General features: G+C 41.4%; 1 protein-coding gene across 2 annotated transcripts in view; it reads left to right on the forward strand.

Moving 5' to 3' along the window:
• Window positions 1-20,794, forward strand: part of INPP5B (inositol polyphosphate-5-phosphatase B) — a 2,334,801-nt gene that overhangs the window by 171,612 nt on the left and 2,142,395 nt on the right. For both annotated transcript variants that reach the window (XM_044083533.1, XM_044083543.1), the window contains exon 4: window positions 2,630-2,740. In XM_044083533.1, the coding sequence (XP_043939468.1) occupies window positions 2,630-2,740 (111 nt within the window). The remainder of the gene's footprint in view (window positions 1-2,629; window positions 2,741-20,794) is intronic.

The raw sequence follows: 20,794 nt of genomic DNA on the forward strand, positions 1-20,794 counted from the left end.
ACTTTCTTTCCCAATCCACAGAACAAGGGGGAGCAGATTCTGCATTCATTGGATTTACACAGACAACTCAAAGCAGAACAAAATCTCAAAGAAAATATGAACAACTGCTGGTGCCATTTGCTGCAGGGGCAGAGGGAAAGGCTATTTCAAAGCAAACCATTTCCAAATGGATAAGCCATTGTATTCATTTTTGCTATATACACCATGGAAAGACTATCCCCCAGGGGATCAGACCCCATTCCACCAGGGCTGCATCTACTTTGGCAGCCTTTCTCAGAAGTGTTCCTACCAGGGACATTCTAGAAGCTGCTACCTGGAGCTCAGTTCATACGTTCACCAAACATTACCATTTACCACTTTTCTCTAAATCCAGAGCTGGCTTTGCCACTGCTGTCTTGCAGGGCCTTATAGCTGGTCCTAATGCTGTATAATTCCCTCCACCCAATCATTGCTTGGGAATCTACCCAAATGTAATGACTGCAACAGTGAAACATGAAGAACATAGTACAGTTATGTACACTTACCATAAATGTAGATGTTCGAGTGTATTCACTGTTGCAGTCCTTGTTACCCTCCCTCCAGCCCCCTATTTTTCTTTGGCTATTCCTCTGCTTTCTTTCACTATGCTTAAAAGCCCTTTTGGTGTATTTGCTTTTCGGATTGGAGGTATATTTTTTGTGTTCCTAAATTTATTTGCTCTCCATTTGGGGGGCACCTGATATCTGGGGCAAGAAAAACTGATTTAATGGCATCAGCTGCATGTTTTATACCCCTGACGACCTGACATCCTGACATCATGGAAGAAGGGACAGCAACTGTCGCAGGACCCAAGACTTTGTTAATCAGGCCGACTGAGGGCAACCTGCCAGCATATTACCCAAATGTAATGACTGCAACAGTGAATACACTCGAACATCTACATTTATGGTAAGTGTACACAACTGTACTTTCTCTTCTTCCAGGATAGAGTCGGTGCCATGGGAGTTTCTTCAGGGCCATTTGGCTCTGTGTTGGCCTTAAGTTGTTTGAGAGGATGCACCCTCCTTCTCAGTTTCTCTCATTGACACAGGTTTTCCTGAGTCCTTGAGCCCTTATCTTTGACACAAAGGACAAAGTTGCAATGAACACCTCTAACCCCTTCTTCAGCAAGGAGCCAGAAACATTTCAGGATCTTCAAAGAATCCCACCCACACTTCCCAGAAAGTGTACATGCAAAAGGAAGGGTATAGATTCCCCTGTGGAATCGCTTACCTTGTCACTCACTTTGATGAAGAGGAATGCTCCTGTTAGTGTCCAACTAAAGATCCCAGATATGGCAAGATTTTGGAATTCATGCATCAGAGAGGTAATTAGCCCAATGACCACTCACCCTTTCCCCAGATCAGGAAGTCGTATTTGAGGCATCCATGTTTGCCCCTTCTACATCCAGGGTGGTTATTCTCACTGACCACATGATTGACCCAGTGGGAGAGAGGGCATGGTGGTAGTCCAACATCACCAAGTGTATGTGCAAGCCTGGTAAAGTCTTATGCCTCCCCCAAGGACAAACCACACTGGAGCAAAGCCCTCCACTGTTTATCCTCCCAACATGGAGTACAGGACATTGGCCCATATGGAGTGCTTAACTGTTTATCCCATATGACAAGGTTCCAGAGGGACCTTGTGGAACAGATACTGGACTGCCTGTTAAGACATCCAACCCCATATACTTGGAAGAGCTTTGAGGCAAAAATGTTTCCACCAAACTGCCATGGTGCCTTGCTCATAACCTGGCACATTGTACCCTTAAATGGAGTCTGGGAGTCTGCTACTGTAAATGTGCCAAGGGTTTATTTAATTTCATGTAATGTTTTCTCAGAAGTTCATAATACACATTGGCACTGATTGCATTTTGCAGCAGGATGAAACTGTGCAATCCATAATTTAATCAATGCAGCTAATTTCTAGGTTTGAACAAGACATACATCCTTCACCACTCATCTTGTACCTGGCTCAAAGTTTGGTACCCAGTTTCAAGACAGCAGTCTTGTAGTAATCCTGGGTGATTCGGGGAAGCAACATTAGGTAAACCCTTTGAGTTTCTCTCTTATGAGTGCTTGAGGTAGAGCCTCTTTACATTTGCGCAATTCAAGTTAAGAGATGGCTTTAGATGGATCATCCCTTTAGGTATAGCATGGCCCTTAAGCACTTAGTTGGCTGTTTCACATGCTTGGTATTGAGATGGTGAACAGAAAATGTTTTAGAAATGTTCCATATTGCTATTGCTCACTTGAATGCAGAACGAACGAGAAAGAAATACAGAACCTAATGGAAAGTGAGGAAAGAAATAGAGTTTCTGACGGCCTCTTTAATATTGTAGCAGAAACATCATGTTGCCAATATAAGTAAATGTTTGAAAGTTCTTGATAAGTCACACCAAACTCAGATTTCTTTTATATGAGTGTGCTGATCTTGCATACAGGCAAGTTACATAGGTTGTAAATGTGATCAACAGAAAAAATATTTTCAAATTACAAAGTTTGGAGTTCATTTACAAGTTTGAAAACTCTTGAGGCTAGAAATAATTGGTGAGTTTTAGTGGGGGTTTCAAACAGAAATATGTAAATCATTCCTGTGCTGTTTCTTTCAGGCTCAGACATTGTTGTGAGGATGATGTCAGATGATGTGTGTCTGCAGGTGCAGCTGCCGTTTGGCTCACAGACAAGATGTTTTCTGTATGAAACCAACAAGGCATATGAAGGTAAGAATGATTTTATTAACGTCAGTGCAGAATTCCTAGCAATTTTTCTTTTTTCGGTTTTAACCATACCACCACCAAAATGGTGTCCGTGTCTTTATCTGTGGGTCTCCACTAGCTATAGGGATTGACAGGCATGCCTTTGAAGTGCTGCTATCTGACCAGGCACTCCATGAATACCTGCCAATCTGCCTGTTGCCTGCATCTGTCTTCAGATATTGAATCTCTATCATGCAGAGCTCTCTAACTTTATTTGTGCAGCCACCCACTCACCAACATTTTTGTTCACATAGTTCCAGTAGCTGCCGTCTGAGGAACATTTCTTCTTTTAATTCACATTTATGCATTGTCTTCTCAATGGCAAAGCCTCCTGAGAAACTTGCAATTGATCTGTATAACAGTTAACCCTAGATAGTGCGGTATATATGGGAGAATGCTGTAATCCCCCCAATGTCTTGTCCTCCCTGGTAAGAAGCTGTCTCAATCAAAATCAACTCAGTAACCCCATTAAAACTAGTAACAGTTAAGAACTATTCCAAGGCAAATTACCTGTTATTAAGTAATGGTTTGTCAAAATTCAATGTCCTTTCAAACCCAGAGAACACACCAGCCTATGCCAAATTGTTCTCTGAAACTCTATACAATCATATCAGTGGATGCTCACAGTCTGCTGTTCCTACCAGAAGTAAGCCTAGAACTAGTCCTAAAACAAACCACCCTGATGGCATCCCAAATTGAACAGGATATACAGCAAAACAAAAAGAATTATGACAAAAATCAGTAAGGGTAATTCCCATAAAGATAAAAACTCTCTCATCAAAATGAATAGGTAACTATGTGGTCTAATTTGGTCAAGCAAAGCCAACTCTGAGGTTAAGATATCCTCACAGGTGAAAGATAACCATAAGGCCTTCTACAGCTGTGTTAGAAACCTCGAGGGCAGCATGTAGCAATGTGCTGAAACGGTGGTTAATGGTTCCACATTCACAAGTCTGACAATATAGTGAACGTGTTAGCAGACAAATTCATTTCCAAATTTACCCCCTCTTACTTCCAACCATCCCCCCAATAATACACTCAAACATAGCCCCTTCAACTATAACTAAGGAGCATGTACTGGCTGCACTCACTAAAGCTAAGAACACAACCTCAGTGTGCTACGATAATATCCCAGGATTCCTCCAGAATATGACCTATCAGGATCCCTGAAGTCATTATTTAACTATAGTCTTAAAATGTTCTTTGTGTCATGTGACTGGAGAACTGTGCGGTCATCCCCTTCATAAGGGAGGATCTCCAACAGATCCTGGAAACTACAGATCCATTAGTCAGACTAATCTTATTTGTAAAGCCATGGAAAGAATTATCATGGAAATTACCAACAAGAACATAGGAGACCAACAGACAGTGGCTGCATCTCAGTTTGGCTTTGTCAAAGGAAGGTCATGCTTACTGGCTGCTGTGGACTTCATTGAAAAGGTCACTAAGGCAACTGATGATGGGAAAATTGTGCATACTACCTGTCTAGATCTGGCTAAAGCATTTCTGGGTCATTGTTAACAAACTTACAGAACTAGTTATAAACCCCTTTATAATATGATGGATAGCTAGTTGGCTTACTGATAGGACACTAGAGGTTAGAATCAATGAGGTCACACAGGCCAGTCACCAGTGGAGTCCCCAGGACTCTTTGCTAGGCCCAAGCCTCTTTGGCATCTACTTCTTAGATGTCAAAGTCAATGTCAAATGTCTCTGGCTAATCAAGTTTGGCATAGCTTAAAACACAGTACTAAGAAATGCATTATAGTACCTTTTAGGAAGTCTGCTACCCCGCGTAACTACATCATCAATAAAATACTCTTAACAGTTGATTCAGTAGTCAGAGGTCTGGCAACTCATGTAGATAGTATCCTAGGCTTCGACCAACATGTGCCCAAGGTAGTCAGAAAGTCATTCTATGAATACTTATGAGTACGGTTTTAACATTCAGTGGTAATACTAGGAGTTGATTAAAAAGTTGATTTTAAACTTGAATTTGTTAATTTTGAGGTTTCTACCCTCTGCAAGAGTGCTACCGTTCAGTTTTTGGAGTGTGTTGTTAGTATGTTTTCGTTTTTCATGCACCTGACCAGACACATGCAGCAACTGGAATATCCACAAAAGTTCCTTAAAAAAAAGAATACAGGGAGTAAACACAATGTCTTATGGTGATCACCTCAAAACTCTGTCTCTTTACTCAATATCATTACAGATTTCTGAGAGGTGATCTCTGCTTGACATACAAGGCATCCCCAGACCTTGTTGTGATGAGTCTTTTACACATCTGCAAAACAAACAGCATCAGGACTGCTAGATTAAAATTCCTAAATTTTGCTTTCAACATAAATAGGACATGTTGGAGAGACAGATATTTTCTCAGACAATTCCCATTCTCTGGAACAAGCTCTGCTTCCATGTGAAGCAGAGATCCTCCCTGTGCCTATTTAAGTGCAAGTTTGATGTATGTATGGTTAATCGGAATCCCCCCCCCCCAGTCGGATGCTTGTGTTTCTGATGGACAGAGGCAATCAGTAAGTCGTCATATATAAATCAAATATAAATCAAATTTCTAGGTCACATTTGGGTTACACAAAGGACCCTAGTGGCCTTTAGCCTAGTATACACCTATGAGCCAGTGAACCTACATTCTAAATTTGGACTATTGCCCTGTGTTTTTACTGTTATTGAGAGTAACAGTAATTCCACCATGTTTCTCTCATTTACTCAAGCTCAGATCTCAAAAGTCTACCAAAAATTGCTTATATTAGATTAGATCAAGTACTCACAAACTGAGAACATAAGTGATCAAGCTTATGAACAATGTGATCAAATGCAACATTACACACAAAAATATGTATATACACATGTGTGTGTGTGTATTTTGTAGGGGGAAAGGCACCCTAGCACCCCATATCCCCTTACTTTATCATCTGGCTACAAGATCAGTGCACCTCAGAGAAAGGAGCCGCCCTTGAAAAGGTAGTTTAACACCTGTTTTGCTCCTTTTTCTTGAGGCTATGAGCTTGAATCATCTAGTAAGCAGACAGATATGATTAACAAGATCTTGCTTGTATGTATCTCAATAATTAGTAACATAAGCAATGAAAACCTTGAGCTCTTAAACAACTGTGATATGAGCCTGGGTGATCTGGGCAAATGTCTGTAAGCCATTAACAAAGTACAGCACAAGAACACTATCTGGTGTCCACTGGGGGTACTTGCTGTCCTTTCCGTAAGTGTGATATTTACTACAGCGCCATGACAGCTCTCAACATTTCACCACCACCATAAATCAGAATAGTAATGAATGTAACCTAGAGTCAGCAGTATTCTTCAACCTGTTAAAGGCATTTGACACTATCTCTTAACAAAAACTTCTCCAAAAGCTCTCCTGACCTATTCTGCCAAAAAACTAACTGAGCTGCAAGAGGTAACCCAGGAGTCCCCCTCATCCACTGAGTCTTGGCTGTCCAACTAACACCTTCTACTAAATGTCCTCCAGAAAAACTAAATTAATGCTGTTTACCTCTAAACTGTATTGAAACCAAAAACAGTGTTCACCATTTCTTTCTCAGATCACACAGTAGAGCTAGTATTTCACACAATGCTCCTGGGTGCCATCATAGATAATGCTATGAAATGTGATCACTGCATCAAACACGTAGTAAACAAAACTCACAAAAAAACTTAGGCATCCTATACCCCATTAGGCCACACCTAACAGATCAAGCCAGGAAAGCCACTGACATTTTGCTACCAACTCTCTTATATGTTTTTCCTGTCTTGTCAATCTACAAACCACTTATGTAAATGCACTAGAAATTTTTTACTGCAAAGTAGCCAGATTTGCAGCAAGTATGTCCTTCAGATCCCATCACTGCTTCACCTTGAAACACCTAAACTGGTTACACCTAGCTCAACACTTAACTGTGACGCAATTAGTCACCACACACTCCCTTATGCACAATCCTGAGTGATTCTCTACACTTAGAAATATTACTCAGCCATGCTCCTCACAATGAACACTCCAGTCCACAGATAAACTATTTCTATTACCTACGAAATCCAGCAACAGTCCAACAACAATGCAGATGATTCACAGTACTTATCTCATATCACCAACCTATGGAACTTTCCCTAAAACAGATCAACAACCTCAAAACCTTTAAAAAGTACTCTTCAATGTCTCACTGAGTCTTGGCTATGCTCATGTTCCACCCCTTGCTAAGCTTTGTTTACCTGTCTGCTACGCTTCTATATTTTACTCCTTGTATACCTTCAGCATTGATTTTGTTTCTCTCACTATGTTTGTTCTCTTTCACTCTCTCTTTCTCATACTCATTTGTTACAAAAGGTAAATTCTATACAGCATGTCACGTTTCTAGCACGTCATGACTTAAAATGTGAGTTGGGATGTTACTGTTGTAATTATGTGTAATCTTGAAGCTGTCATCTTATCTCACTGCTAGAGAATGTAAAATTTAATTCCCTTACAGTACTAGTACTTTTAGCATGGAGTTTTCTCCCTCAGCCAACAGTGAAAAGGGGTTTCTGCAAAGTCAGACTTTCCTATTTAAACTAAACAACCAACCAACCAAATAAATACTATTTAAGACCTGTAGGTGGCTCTGTTGAGCTCAGGGTCATATCTGTAAAGAAAGACTCTTGCTAGTGTGCCAAATATATCCAGGTTTATTTTTGTCCTCAGAGTACAATTCTATAGAGTTTCACCCTTTGCACTTTTAAAGATATCTGTGAAAGGCTACTAAATATAGATATTTAGTGTCATGAGATGTTGTACCAATTTAGTTCTATTAATCCAGAAAACAAATATAACTTGCAAAGGTTTTTTTATGCAAAGATGTTTAAATGAAGAAAGACATTTGGGTTAGGAATGCTGTCTCATACTGTTTAGTTCTTTCACTTATTTCCTGTTTGAGAATGCCTTGTTTAGTTCTCTGGATCATTCATGTCTAAAATACTTTCTCTGCATGTCCTCCTTGTGTGTATACGGGCTTGTGTTAGGGTCCTTCCACTTCCTAAAGACATGTAGGTGGATGGATTACTTCTCTAGATTGCTGTCAAGTTTATCTATGTCTTCTAAAAAGGTCTCCAAAATACATGTGCATAAGGCTGCTTACATGGATTTGTAAGAGCAGCGCATGAAAAAGAGCTAGTTCATGATTACAGTTACTGTTATCACAGAAATCCAGTCAATGATTCCATTTGTCAAATGAAGAGACCTTAACAGTATGTGTATATGAATACTGTAATCTACAGTGAACCTAGACAGCACTATTAGTGAGCAGATTTGTGAGTGACAGAAAGATTAATCACTTATTAAGATATATTAAAAATATTACATAATAAATGTAAAGCAGCATTGACAGTCTGAGTGAGAATGGTAAGCAAATACATCAGCTTCATCAATACTGATGTACACCAACACAAACTTTTGGGTGTCTGTTTTAGAATACGTCAAAAAAGTTAAGTACTGTCTGTAATACCACCACATATTTTAAGTTATGTGCACTGAGAGGTAACAAAATAGGCAGAATTGTATTCACTTGACTGTGGTATTTGTAAACATCAGTGTACAAAGTGACTAGATCAAGTAGCAAAAAATGATCTAAACTATGAATGAATACAGCAGTGATGGTATATGAAATGCTTTATTTGACAATACTTACCCATGTAGACTTTTGAGGCAGATTAAACCCACTTTTCCTACTACTGTTACCATTTTGAGATGTACTGTATAGACTTAATGCAATCTTGCTTTAATATAACACACTCATTTGAATGTGTTGTCTTATTCATATACCTAGGACTAACTCTTACTCCCTGCTTAAGTCTGTCTCTCCATGTTAACCCAGTAAAGGCAAACATCAATCACATACACACTCTTTACGGCTGTTATCATAGCTCACAATTTCTTAGCCTGATGAAAGAAAGACTATTTATGCACATTTTCTACTGCCAAAACTTGAATATGTCCTTCCCTTGCTGGCATATCCAACCATACATCTATCCATTCTTAACCCCTTTCCCATTTTTGCACATGGGGTCAGGGTGTCATTGACACAGTGACAGTCATGTACAGCCATGCCTCCCAGAAAGCCTCAGAAACCTCTAAACACTCCCTAGCAAAATCTGCCCCTCCATGCTACTCTCCTCCCAGAAATGAACACCACTGTGACATCCCGAGTCATCCAAATTGTGCCCGTCTTCACAAACTGCTGACCTAGTACTCTTCTGCCTGGTCCACAGAACCCTGTTTAGTGAATCTGACCCCTGCCTTAGTCACAAGCTGCCTACTAGAGAACCACCATATCAGCTGCACTGTTAGTCCAGCAATACCCAAGTACTAAACAGACCCAGAAATATTCTTTAGTCCACACAGCATACTTTCACCATAGTTCCATCCAAACTTTGGGATGCCCTGCTTGTAGAACTTTTGTCAAATCACCATTTTCTCTGCCTTCTGTAGAATATCCACATCATTTGGGGATTCAATAATGGCTCCCAGTTTGCAGTCATCTGCGAACTTTGTTAGCCAGAGTCCCTTAGTGTTGGCCTGTACTTCAGAGAAGTAGATGCCAAACAAGAGCGGTCCCAGGACTGAACCCTGAGGTACTCCACTTGTCACTTGTCTGGAGCTGGATTTGGAGTTCGCTACTTTTACAGTGTGGGTTCTGTCAGTAAGCCAGTTGTCAACCCATTGAGTGGCGTAGGGATTTATGCCCAGCTTAGTATGTTTATCTATGATTCCAGAGTGGGGGATGGTGTTGAAGACCTTGGCGAGGTCCAGATAGGTTGTGTGGACCGCCTTACCCTTGTCCACAGATCTGGAGACTGATTCGAAGAAGTCAATCAGGTTCAGGAGACAAGATCGGCCCTTCACAAACCCAAACTGGGTGGAGTCCAGTGTTTGAAGGTTGCCAATGTCTTTGTTTATAAGTTCCATGCCCTTGCAGATCAGGCTCTTCAGACTGATGGGATGGTAGTTCCCAGGATCCAAGGTGGATCCCCCTTGTGGAGTGGGATAACTGTAGCTGTGCGCCACTCAGTGGGCACGAAGCCTGAGGTGAGGCTATGATTAAACATGACATTTAGGTGAGGTGTCAGTTAATTTTGTAGTTCATGTAGTACACAGCCCGGGATGTCATCTGGTCCCATGGATGCTGTATTCTTAGCTTTGGAGAGTGCGGTTTCTACCTGTGTGGCCATGATTATTGGAATTTGGCAATCTTTAGGTATTGAGATGGGCCCTTTAGGGGTGAGAAGGGGGGTTAAGTTGGCACTAAATTGATCTGCCAGGATATTGGCAATATCCTTGGGATCAGTATATTTAACGCCATTCTGTTGTAGCTCAGAGCAGATCTGAGCATTGCCATTTAGATTCTTGACATAACTATAGAATGTCTAGTGGTTGTCTTTGGAATCTTTGGCAATTTTATTTTCATAACTAGCTTTCTGCTACTGTATGTTTTATTTTGCTACTGTATGTTTTATTTCTTGGGCCCCCAGAGGATCAGTCCACTACCCCAGTCAGAAACATAGTAAATAAATAAAGAGGCAAAGAGGCTTAGAGGAGTACATGTTCATCAGGAATTATGCAACCTTCAAAATACAGCACGTTGTTTTACGTAATACGTGTCATAACTGCACAAAGGGCAAGAAGTGTGGTTGTTGGCATATGCTGCTGGATCACATTTGGCATTTGATACAGAAAATAAATGTAAGGTATTACTAAATTCTAATGTACTAGGGAAGTGGGGGTCGCATGGGGGAGTTGTGTTCGTGTGAGAGGGGAGAATGAAGTACAGAAGATCGGAAGTGGTGTAAGCAAAATCTGCCAAAATAATTTTCTTTGGTAATACTGTGAAATTACTCTGCAGTGTATTGTTACGCTTTTCATATATCTGCGTTTTATACTTAATTTTATTTCTGGATTTACTCCATGTGCTAAAGCAGGAAGTGGTTTAAAAACAAAGATTATAACTTTTGTTTGACATTTTAGTTTTACTGTTGACCCATTTGTTTTCCTTTATAATCGCAGCCACAAAGTGATGTAAAGTTAAATATTGGCATTAATTTACTTATGCATACAGTGCATTCTGGTAATAAAAAAGCTTCTTGTTTTTTGAGAGGAACAGCTGTCTACAGGTACCTACTTACATTATGGTTTCACTAACAGAAGATCAAATGTGTTAAATTTTGAAGGACTGCTGACAAAAACTGTTTTAGTAGGATATAAGACTTCCTTCCTGATTGCAGCATCTAGCATGAAAACTGCTAGCTTATTCATTAATGTAGATAGCGTGGGATTGTGGGTACACTCTTCTCATGTTGTCATGTCAGGCTTTTTCAGTCTCAAGAACATTTTCAAGCAATGGTGCTTATGAATTAAATGAATTGAGAAAATAGCACACTAAATGACACAAACAGTAAAAACTTTGATTTGGTGTAAGATAAGAAGATTACTCCCATTATTAAAGGTTGGATATTTGCATTCGCTAAGGAAAATGTGACAATGTACTTTAAAATTATCATGAGCATCATAGTGAAGTTGTGTCCATTAAGAGATTCTCATCTATTCCTAATACTGTTTCAGGTTCAGATAACCAGCATTTATTAAACTTAAAAATTATTTGGGAAAGTATTGACAGGATATTGCTTCCTGACATGTTTGTACACTGGATAGCTTTATGTTGATGTTTCGGTCTTACCTTTATGTGTGATAGCATGAGAGAAAACAAAGGTACAACAAATTCTATGAAGCAAAGGGAAAATAAAGCACAGTGCTTACCCTCTGTAATAGTGGTTGTTGTCTTTTCCCTGGGATTCAGAAAGTCTTACAGTGATGTGGAAGCCTTAACTTATGAGTTCAAAGATAGCTTCCCTGCTACTGTTTTCTGCTGGCAATGACATTAGCACAGAAATCAGACTTGCTGGTCCAGACCCATGCAAATGTAGCAGTGTGGGGAGCGGCTAATGCAAATTAGCCACATGCTGTCACTTGGAATTGGTGCTGAATAAAAAGTAAACTCCATATTTTGACAGTGTTCACCCCTGTAGGAATGGTTTGTAGCTTGTACCACTATTAAACGTAGGTATCATAGAGCTGTGCGTGTGTGTTTGTTTCTGTGATTTTTTTTAAGGCTTGTTTGGAGCAGCAAGGATGTGTGTGTGTGTGTGTGTGTGTGTGTGTGTGTGTGTGTGTGTGTGTGTGTGTGTGTGTGTGTGTGTACGTGCACACATATGCTGAGGGTTGCATTTGTTACTACATCTTGTGAGCTGGTAAGGAAAAATAGCAGCACAGCGTTTGATTTAGAGACTTGGTAATTATGTGCTAAATAGTTGTTTAGGACTTTCTCTTTTATCTGAATTGGAGATTCATGTTAGCCAATTTGCACTAACAGCAAGAATCTCTTTCAGTGCCAGGGCTTGCTTTTTGTTAGACTTGTTTATTAAGTTCTGTGTTACAAACTATCAGTAACCAAGTCGTTTTACGCTATTCCCAGTAGTACCTGAAAAAAAATCAGTATCAAATGACTTATGGTATTTGAAAGGAAGGCAGTGAACAGTTTACGTGGCTCAATTAAAATTCGGAAAACAGTGATTGCCTCAAGACTCTTTAAAGACAAAAAAAAAGTTTATGATTAAGTTTTGCCCTGTAATTTGTGGTTTATACTGAAATAACTTGATGGAATCGGAGTTTGTAGTTTGATTTTTCACTCCCTCTTCTACTGAGGCAGAGTAGCAAAGGCAGAGAAAACAGAATTCTCTCAGATGCTCATCGTGTTTCACTGTTGCAGTCATCACTGTAGGGTCCTTCCTACCGGCAGGCAGCCCTCGGTCGGCCAGAATCCCAAAGTCTGGATCCGGCGTCGGCTGTTCAGTCATCCTCCCTGACGTCAGAGCATCAGAGGGTACAAAACTCCCAGCCGACGCCATGTTCTCCAGTCTTTTTTGCCGTGCGGTGGAAGCAGTTTGCAAGTGCCGGTCGTCTGACTCCTGATATTTTTGGTGCTTCATTCTGAAGACTTTCTTCTTATTCTCAAAGCTAAGTACCCTGTTGGGGAAACTTTTTTCTTGCTCCAGTCTGATGTCAGAAAAAGTTAATAATTGTATTTCATGTGGGAAGCAAATACCTCATAAGGATTTCCACTCTTACTGTATTCCTTCTCTAGGCCCTGACCACGACATAGGTAGTTGTCAGTTTTGTGCTATATTTAATCAACGTACTATTAAGTGGAGATACGATTTTGCTTTTCACTACTTTGGCAGGCGATTTAATTACAATATGTCGTCGGACACGCTTCCGACTACCGGAGTTTACAAAAGGCGCAAGGATAAGGACAGGCCTCCGAGGTCCAAATCAGACGACGGTTTACAGGCAGAGCCAGCTGCAGGTTCAGCCATCGTCAGTGAGGCCCTTTCGCAGCCCCTGTCGTCGGCCACTACAGAACCGCTTGCCGAAACAGACTCCCACGAGGAGCCAACTAGGCCTTTGAGTACTCCAGGTGCAGGACCTTCGGACAATGCTCCCTCGGATGGGTCCGGAGCCGCTGTGCAGGTACTGGCTTCCGAGGGGGTTTTCAGGCCTACGCAGCTTCAGATAAAGGCAAAGACAAAGGCAAAGACTCCTTCAAAAACAAAGATTCAAGCCCAGGCCTCCTCTGATCCGGGACCTAAATCGCAAAAACAAATGCTTAAAATGGCGGAGGACTTACTGACTATGATTAGGGGTTCACATCCCCCTCCAGACAAAAGGCCAAGACAAGAATTCGACTATGAATCCTCTGATCAGGCATTTATTTCTTCAGTGTTTTCCTCTGAACAGGATTATACTTTCCCTCCTTATGAGGATTCTGATGCTGAGGAATCCATTCCTTCAGCTTCTCCCCCTGAGGATTTTTCTTTTGGGGAAACTTTACATGACATGAGGGAACATTTTCACTGGGAAGGACAGGAGTACTCCGAATCTAAGAGAAGGCTTAGGGATTTCCTTCTTCTTCCCCAACACAGACCCCTGGCTATTCCTCCTATTTTGGATATTGTGGATGATGTCTTTTCTGAGGCTAATTTAACTCCTGATTTCTTTCCTCCAGCCCCTGCAAAGCCTGATAGATATTACAGAGTCCCTAACTCCCACCAGTTTCTTTATAAAAATCCTACTGCTGATCCAGAATCCATTTCTCAGGGTCCTAAGGGTGTTAAAGCTGCCACTGCTAAGAACCCTATTCCGTCAGATAAGGATTCTAGAGCTTTGGAGAGACGGGGTAAAAAAGTGTACACTTCTGCTACTTTATCCATTAGGGCTTTAAATTGTCAATTTCATATTTATTTATTATTTATTTATTTATTTAAATTTGTTGACCGGGAGTGTCCGACTGGACGTGGGTCCATTTTCAGCGGAGGCCCGGGGAGAAAAGCTCCACAGTAAAATAAACAGACAGTAGTTACATTGGATTACATAGCGATTAACAATTTAACATAGAAATTACTTACAACATATTTACAGATGAAGAACATAGTACATCAGTAGACAACTAGAATCTTTATCTGTGAAGTACATAACAGGCATTAACAAATGTAACAATGAGAAGTTCCTGCTGTATAATAAGTACTAGGCTTATGAGCATCTGAGCTTGCTATCATCAAGGTAGTTAGTGGAGGTGAAAGAAAGGTAGTAGTTGGATGGGGTGGATGATATTAGAGTGGGAGTTGCAAGGGTATAGCCAGCATGTTTTTAGGTGCACTTTTAATAAAGTTTTGAAGTTGGTGCATGATGGTACGGAGGTAATTGTGGGTGGGAGTGAGTTCCATAATTTGGCTATGGCGCAAGAGAATAGTGCTTCACCAGCAGAGTTATTGGCTTTAGTGAGCTGCAAGTGATTTTTGTTGCTGGATCTTAGTGGTCTGGTGGTGCGATAGGGTTGGAGTAGATTCTGGATGGATGGGACATTTAGTGGATGGTTTACTAGTTTGTGGGCGAGTGAGAGTTGATACCACTGAAGGAGGTGAGGGAGTTCAAGCCAGCCCAGTTCAGCAAGTGAGAGGCAGTGGTGACTACGGTAGGATGCCCCTGTGGCAAATTTGGCAATATTATTGTAGCAGGTCTCTAGCTTGTTTAGATCACATTGCCTTAGGTTGGTATATACTGGAGAGGCATAAAGTAGGGTGGAGATAAGGTGGGAATTTGCTATTGAAATCTTTGCTGCTTTGGTGAGAAATTGTTTATTTCTGTATAATGCTCCTATTTTTTTGTGGACTTTTTTTATGGTCATGGATATGTGAATGTCAAAGTTTAGTTTATTGTCTATTTCCACTCCTAGCAATTTGGTGTGTTCAGTTGGGTATATAGTGGTGTTGTCTTTTGCTGTGATGTTAAAGTGAGAGTTGTTTTGAGTATGTTTGGTGGGTTGGAAGATGAGTAGTTTAGTTTTGTTTGGGTTGAGTATTAATTGGGCATCGGATAACCATGTTTCAACAGAGGAAAAGGCTTCCTGTGTGACTTTTTGCAGTTTGGGTAGGGACTGGGCTGAGCAGATGATGGTAGAGTCATCTGCGTATTGGATGAGTGTGCCATGTTTGGTGGCAGAGGCTAGATTATTGGTGTAAACAGAGAAAAGTAGGAGTCCAAGGATGGATCCTTGGGGAACCCCTATGGAGACAGGTGGTTGGGGAGATATGTCATTCTGCCATACAACGGATTGTTGGCGGTCAGACAGGTAACTCTGAAACCAGTTGGTGACTGATTGTGAGAAGGATAGGTTATTGAGGACAGAGATAAGTTGTTTGTGTGGGACCATGTCAAATGCTTTAGATAGGTCTAGGAAAGTAGCAGAGGAGAGATAGCCATTGTTTTATGCTGAAGGATAGTGTTAGTAAAGGAGAGTAAGGCAGTGGTGGTGCTATGGTTTGGTCGGAAACCATGCTGAGTACTGGAAAGGAGGTTGTTAGTAAGGAGGTAGTGTGAGACCTGAGAGTGTATGCATCTCTCTAGTATTTTGGAGAGTGGAGAGAGAATAGCTATGGGGCGGTAATTGGTTAGTTCTGCAGAGGGTCCGCCTTTGTGGAGGGGAATTATATGTGAGACTTTCCACAATGTGGGAACGTAACTTTCTGTCAGAGATCGGTTAATCAAGATGGATACTGGATATGCTAAAATATCAGCAATTTCTTCTGTCTCTTATGAAACAAAAGCTAGGTGCCATTTCTGCATGTGCAGATAATAAGGAATTACATGATTTGATGCATGCTACTGAGCAGGTGGGGAAGCATACCTTACACTGTGGTTTTGATGCTTTGGAGGCCTCATGCAGGGCGGCTGCCACTGGCACGGTCATTAGAAGGCATGCTTGGTTAAAGGAACAAAATTTGCCTGATCAAGTGAAAGCAAAGTTACTGGATGCTCCTGTTCAACATAATGTTTTTTATTTATTTTATTTATTTATTTATTTATTTAAATTTGTTGCCCGGGAGTGTCCAATGGACGTAGGTCCATTTTTAGCGGAGGCCCGGGAAGAAAAGCTCCACAGTTAAAATAAACAAACAGTATTTACATTGGATTACATAGTGATTAACAATTTACATAGCAATTACTTACAACATATTTACAGATGAAGAACATAGTACATCAGTAGACAACTAGAATCTTTATCTGTGAAGTGCATACCAGACATTAACAAATGTTACAAGAAGAAGAAGTTCGTGCTGTATAATAAGTACTGGCTTATGATCATCTGAGCTTGCTATAATCAAGGTAGTTAGTGGAGTGGAAAGAAAGGTAGTGGTTGGATGGGGAGGATAATATTAGAGTGGGAGTTGCAAGGCCATAGCCAGCATGTTTTTAGTTGCACTTTTAGTAAAGTTTTGAAGTGGGTGCATGATGGTACGGAGGTAATTGTGGGTGGGAGTGAGTTCCATAATTTGGCTATGGCGCAAGAGAATAGTGCTTCACCAGCAGAGTTATTGGCTTTAGTGATCTGCAAGTGATTTTTGCTGCTGGATCTTAGTGGTCTGGTGGTGCGATAGGGTTGGAGTAGATTCTGGGGGGATGGGACATTTAGTGGATGGTTTACTAGTTTGTGGGTGAGTGAGAGTTGATACCACTGAAGGAGGTGAGGGAGTTCAAGCCAGCCCACTTCAGCAAGTGAGAGACAGTGGTGACTATGGTAGGATGCCCCTGTGGCGAATTTGGCGATTTTTCTTGTAGCAGGTCTCTAGCTTGTTTAGATCACATTGCCTTAGGTTGGTATATGTTGGAGAGGCATAAAGTAGGGTGGAGATAAGGTGGGAATTTGCTATTGAAATCTTTGCTGCTTTGGTGAGAAATTGCTTATTTCTGTATAACGCTCTTAGTTTTTTGTGGACTTTTTTTATAGTCATGGATATGTGAATGTCAAATTTTAAGAAATGCCAAAGTGAAAAGCACTCAAAAGTACCAATAAATCCAAACGGAGTGCAGTAAGCCAAAAACGAGAAACCCAAAAGCGTGAATTCGCTCAATTTAATGAAAAACATCCATAAAGCATTAACGCTTTTACAAAAACAAATTCAGTATGTGTTTTCGTCCCTTGCACTTGGAATTCATCAGATACATACTTTCCAAACCATTGAACCTTAGGTATGAGCACTCTACCCAGCGAGACAAGCAGCTACACCAAATGACAAATTTTAGTTTATTGTCTATTTCCACTCCTAGCAATTTGGTGTGTTGAGTTGGGTATATAGTGGTGTTGTCTTTTGCCGTGATGTTAAAGTGAGAGTTGTTTTGAGTATGTTTGGTGGGTTGGAAGATGAGTAGTTTAGTTTTGTTTGGGTTGAGTATTAATCGGGCATCGGATAACCATGTTTCAACAGAGGAAAAGGCTTCCTGTTTGACTTTTTGCAGTTTTGGTAGGGACTGGGCTGAGCAGATGATGGTCGAGTCATCTGCGTATTGTATGAGTGTGCCATGTTTGGTGGCAGAGGCTAGATTATTGGTGTAAACAGTTTTGTTTGGGTCTAAGGCTGAAGAGGTGATAAAGAAAATGGAGGATAAGGCAAAACCCATGCAAACGGTTAAGGATTTCTTACAAGTTCAGCCCCCAAGATTTAGCAGAAATTGGCCAACTAAAAATTGGTCCTTTCCCAGCTTGGACAGGCCTTAGAGGGGTAGATATAGGCGCCCCAGAGGGAGGGCCCAAGCACAGACCTCTTATAGACCTAGACAGTGGAGTGCTTCCACCCCCAGGGGTAGAGAGGACAGACCTCAATCTTATAGGAAACAGGCTCAATGACTCTCCCTGCATGGCTCCAGGAACCTCTCTCCTGGAAGCCCCTCTAGGAGGAAAACTCTCTCTTTTTCACCAAAATTGGACTTACATAACCCAAGACAAGTGGGTTCTGGATGTAGTTTCAAGAGGTTACAAATTCCACTTTCATTCCTTGCCAAGACCAAACGGATGGCCAGACCTACCAAAACACCAATGGGCAGAGGCATTAAACCAGGTGGGATCCCTCATGGCTATGAGGGCCATAGAACTGGTTCTACAATCAGAGATGGGGCAAGGCTTTTATTCAAGACTCTTTCTAGTTCCCAGAAAACAAAATTCTTGGAGACCCATCCTGGATCTGTCAGTCTTAAATACTTTCCTGGAGATACCAAAGTTCAAGATGCTTACTCTGCAGCAGCTCCTGCCAATGTTGAGCAAAAATGCATGGATGGTGACATTGGACTTAAAGGAGGCTTACCTACACATTCCTATCAGACAGGAGTGCAGAAGATACCTCAGGTTCAAGGCAGGCTCGAAACATTACCAATTCTCTGCGCCACCCTTTGGCTTGTCTACTGCACCCAGGGTCTTCACCAAGTGCCTGGCACCAGTAGTAGCTTACTGCAGACTCAAGGGAATTCAAATTTACCCTTATCTGGACGACTGCCTTATTCAAGCAGACAGCAAGGATGTCTTACTCCAGCACCTGGAATTTATTCAAAATCTACTCAAGTACCTGGGATTCACTGTGAACATAAAAAAGTCAAATTTGACACCCACACAACAGATAACTTTTCTGGGTGCTCTTTTAAACACAACAACCCAGATGGCATTCCTGATATCCGAAAAACAACTTCAGCTGGCTTCAACTTTCAAAACCCTGGCGTTAATGTCTCAGCTAACTGCAAGGAAATTCCTGCAGGCTTTGGGTTACATAGCCTCCTGCATCCTTCTCATACCATATGCAAGACTGCATATGAGGAAGATACAATGGTATCTAAAAAGCGTATGGTCCCAGCATTGTCACAGTCTAGACACACAGATTGCTGTCTTGCCTGCAAAAGGAATTCCATTGGTGGGCCATGGCATGTCTTCAAAACAAAGGGAAAGCCTTCAGTCTGCCTCCAGCCTACCAAGCGTTAACCACGGACGCCTCAGATTACGCATGGGGAGCCCACTTGCAGGGGAAAGGCCTGCAAGGTTTTTGGACAGAGGATCAGAAGCACCTACATATCAATTTAAAAGAGATGCTAGTGTGCAGAATGCCCTCTTGGCTTTCAGGGATCTTCTACAGCCAGGGCAACTACTGATACGGACAGACAACACCACAGTTATGTGGTACATAAACAAGCAAGGGGGTTCACACTCCTACCCCCTTTGCAGACTAGCCATGACTCTATGGAACACAGCACTAGCTTGCAAAGTGGACCTACAAGCTCAGTTCCTGCCAGGGAAACAAAATATTCTAGCAGACAGCCTGAGCAGGAACCTGTCAGACCCACACGAGTGGATGCTAGACATCCATATATTCCAGATGATTACAGAAGCCTGGGGCTGCCCGGACATAGATCTGTTTGCATCTCCCCTCAACTACCAGTTGCAGACTTTTTGCACAAGGACATATCACAAACTAGCATGGAAAGTGGATGCTCTCTCATTCAGTTGGAGGAACCTCTCGGGGTATGCCTTTCCTCCTCTATCTTTTCTTCCACGGGTGTTATTAAAGATAAAACAGGACAAACCCAAGATGATTTTACTGGCCGCATATTGGACTCGACAATTTTGGTACTCAACACTGATGAATCTATCCCAGGAGCCTCCTTGGATTTTACCTCCGATTCCAAATCTTTTGTCCCAACACCAGGGCCAGGTTCTGCACTCTCATATCAAAACTCTCAGCCTGGCAGCCTGGCGTATTCAGGGTCTATGATTAATCCTACCCTTTCCAAACAGGTCATGGATGTCATCTTAGAAGCCAGAAGGCCTAGCACTAGGAAATCTTATGCAGGTAAATGGAAGAGATTTTGCACCTGGATGCATGCTCAGGATTCAGATCCTCTCATTCCTAATATTCCATTGATTTTATATTACCTGACAGACATGTTACATAAGGGTTTATCCTTTTCCTCCATAAAAATACATGCCTCAGCTATCTCTGCACATTACAATACAGATCCTCCAATTTTTTCACATCCACTTCTGAAACAATATCTCAGAGGAGCAAAGAATTTAAGGCCCCCTAGGACACCACCCATACCTGCCTGGGACCTCAACTATGTTCTGGAAAAACTTACTCTGCCTCCTTTTGAGCCTGCTGGCACATCTGATATAAAGTATTTATCATAGAAGACCGCTATCCTACTGGCTTTGACTTCAGCCAGGAGAGTCTCGGAGTTACAAGCACTCATGGCTGTGGAACCTTATATTATTTTTCATCAAGACAGGGTTTCTTTAAGGACTAACCCTACTTTCATGCCTAAAGTGGTTTCTAAAGTGGCTTTAAACCAAACTATTCACCTGCCAACTTTTTTCCCCAATCCACAAAATAAGGGGGAGAGGATCTTGCATTCTTTGGACGTGCACAGGCAGCTTCGTTTTTACCTGGTCAGAACCAAGGATATCAGAAAAACAGAACAACTGTTTGTTTCTTATGCAGCAAATTCCCAAGGCAAGGCTATTTCAAAACAGACCATTTCTAAATGGATTGCTCATGGAATCAGATTTTGTTACTCTCATCATGGAAAGCAAA

Source organism: Protopterus annectens, chromosome 1.part1, assembly GCF_019279795.1.
Source record: "Protopterus annectens isolate FY-2018-M chromosome 1.part1, PAN1.0, whole genome shotgun sequence".
Classification (NCBI taxonomy): Eukaryota; Metazoa; Chordata; order Ceratodontiformes; family Protopteridae; genus Protopterus; species Protopterus annectens.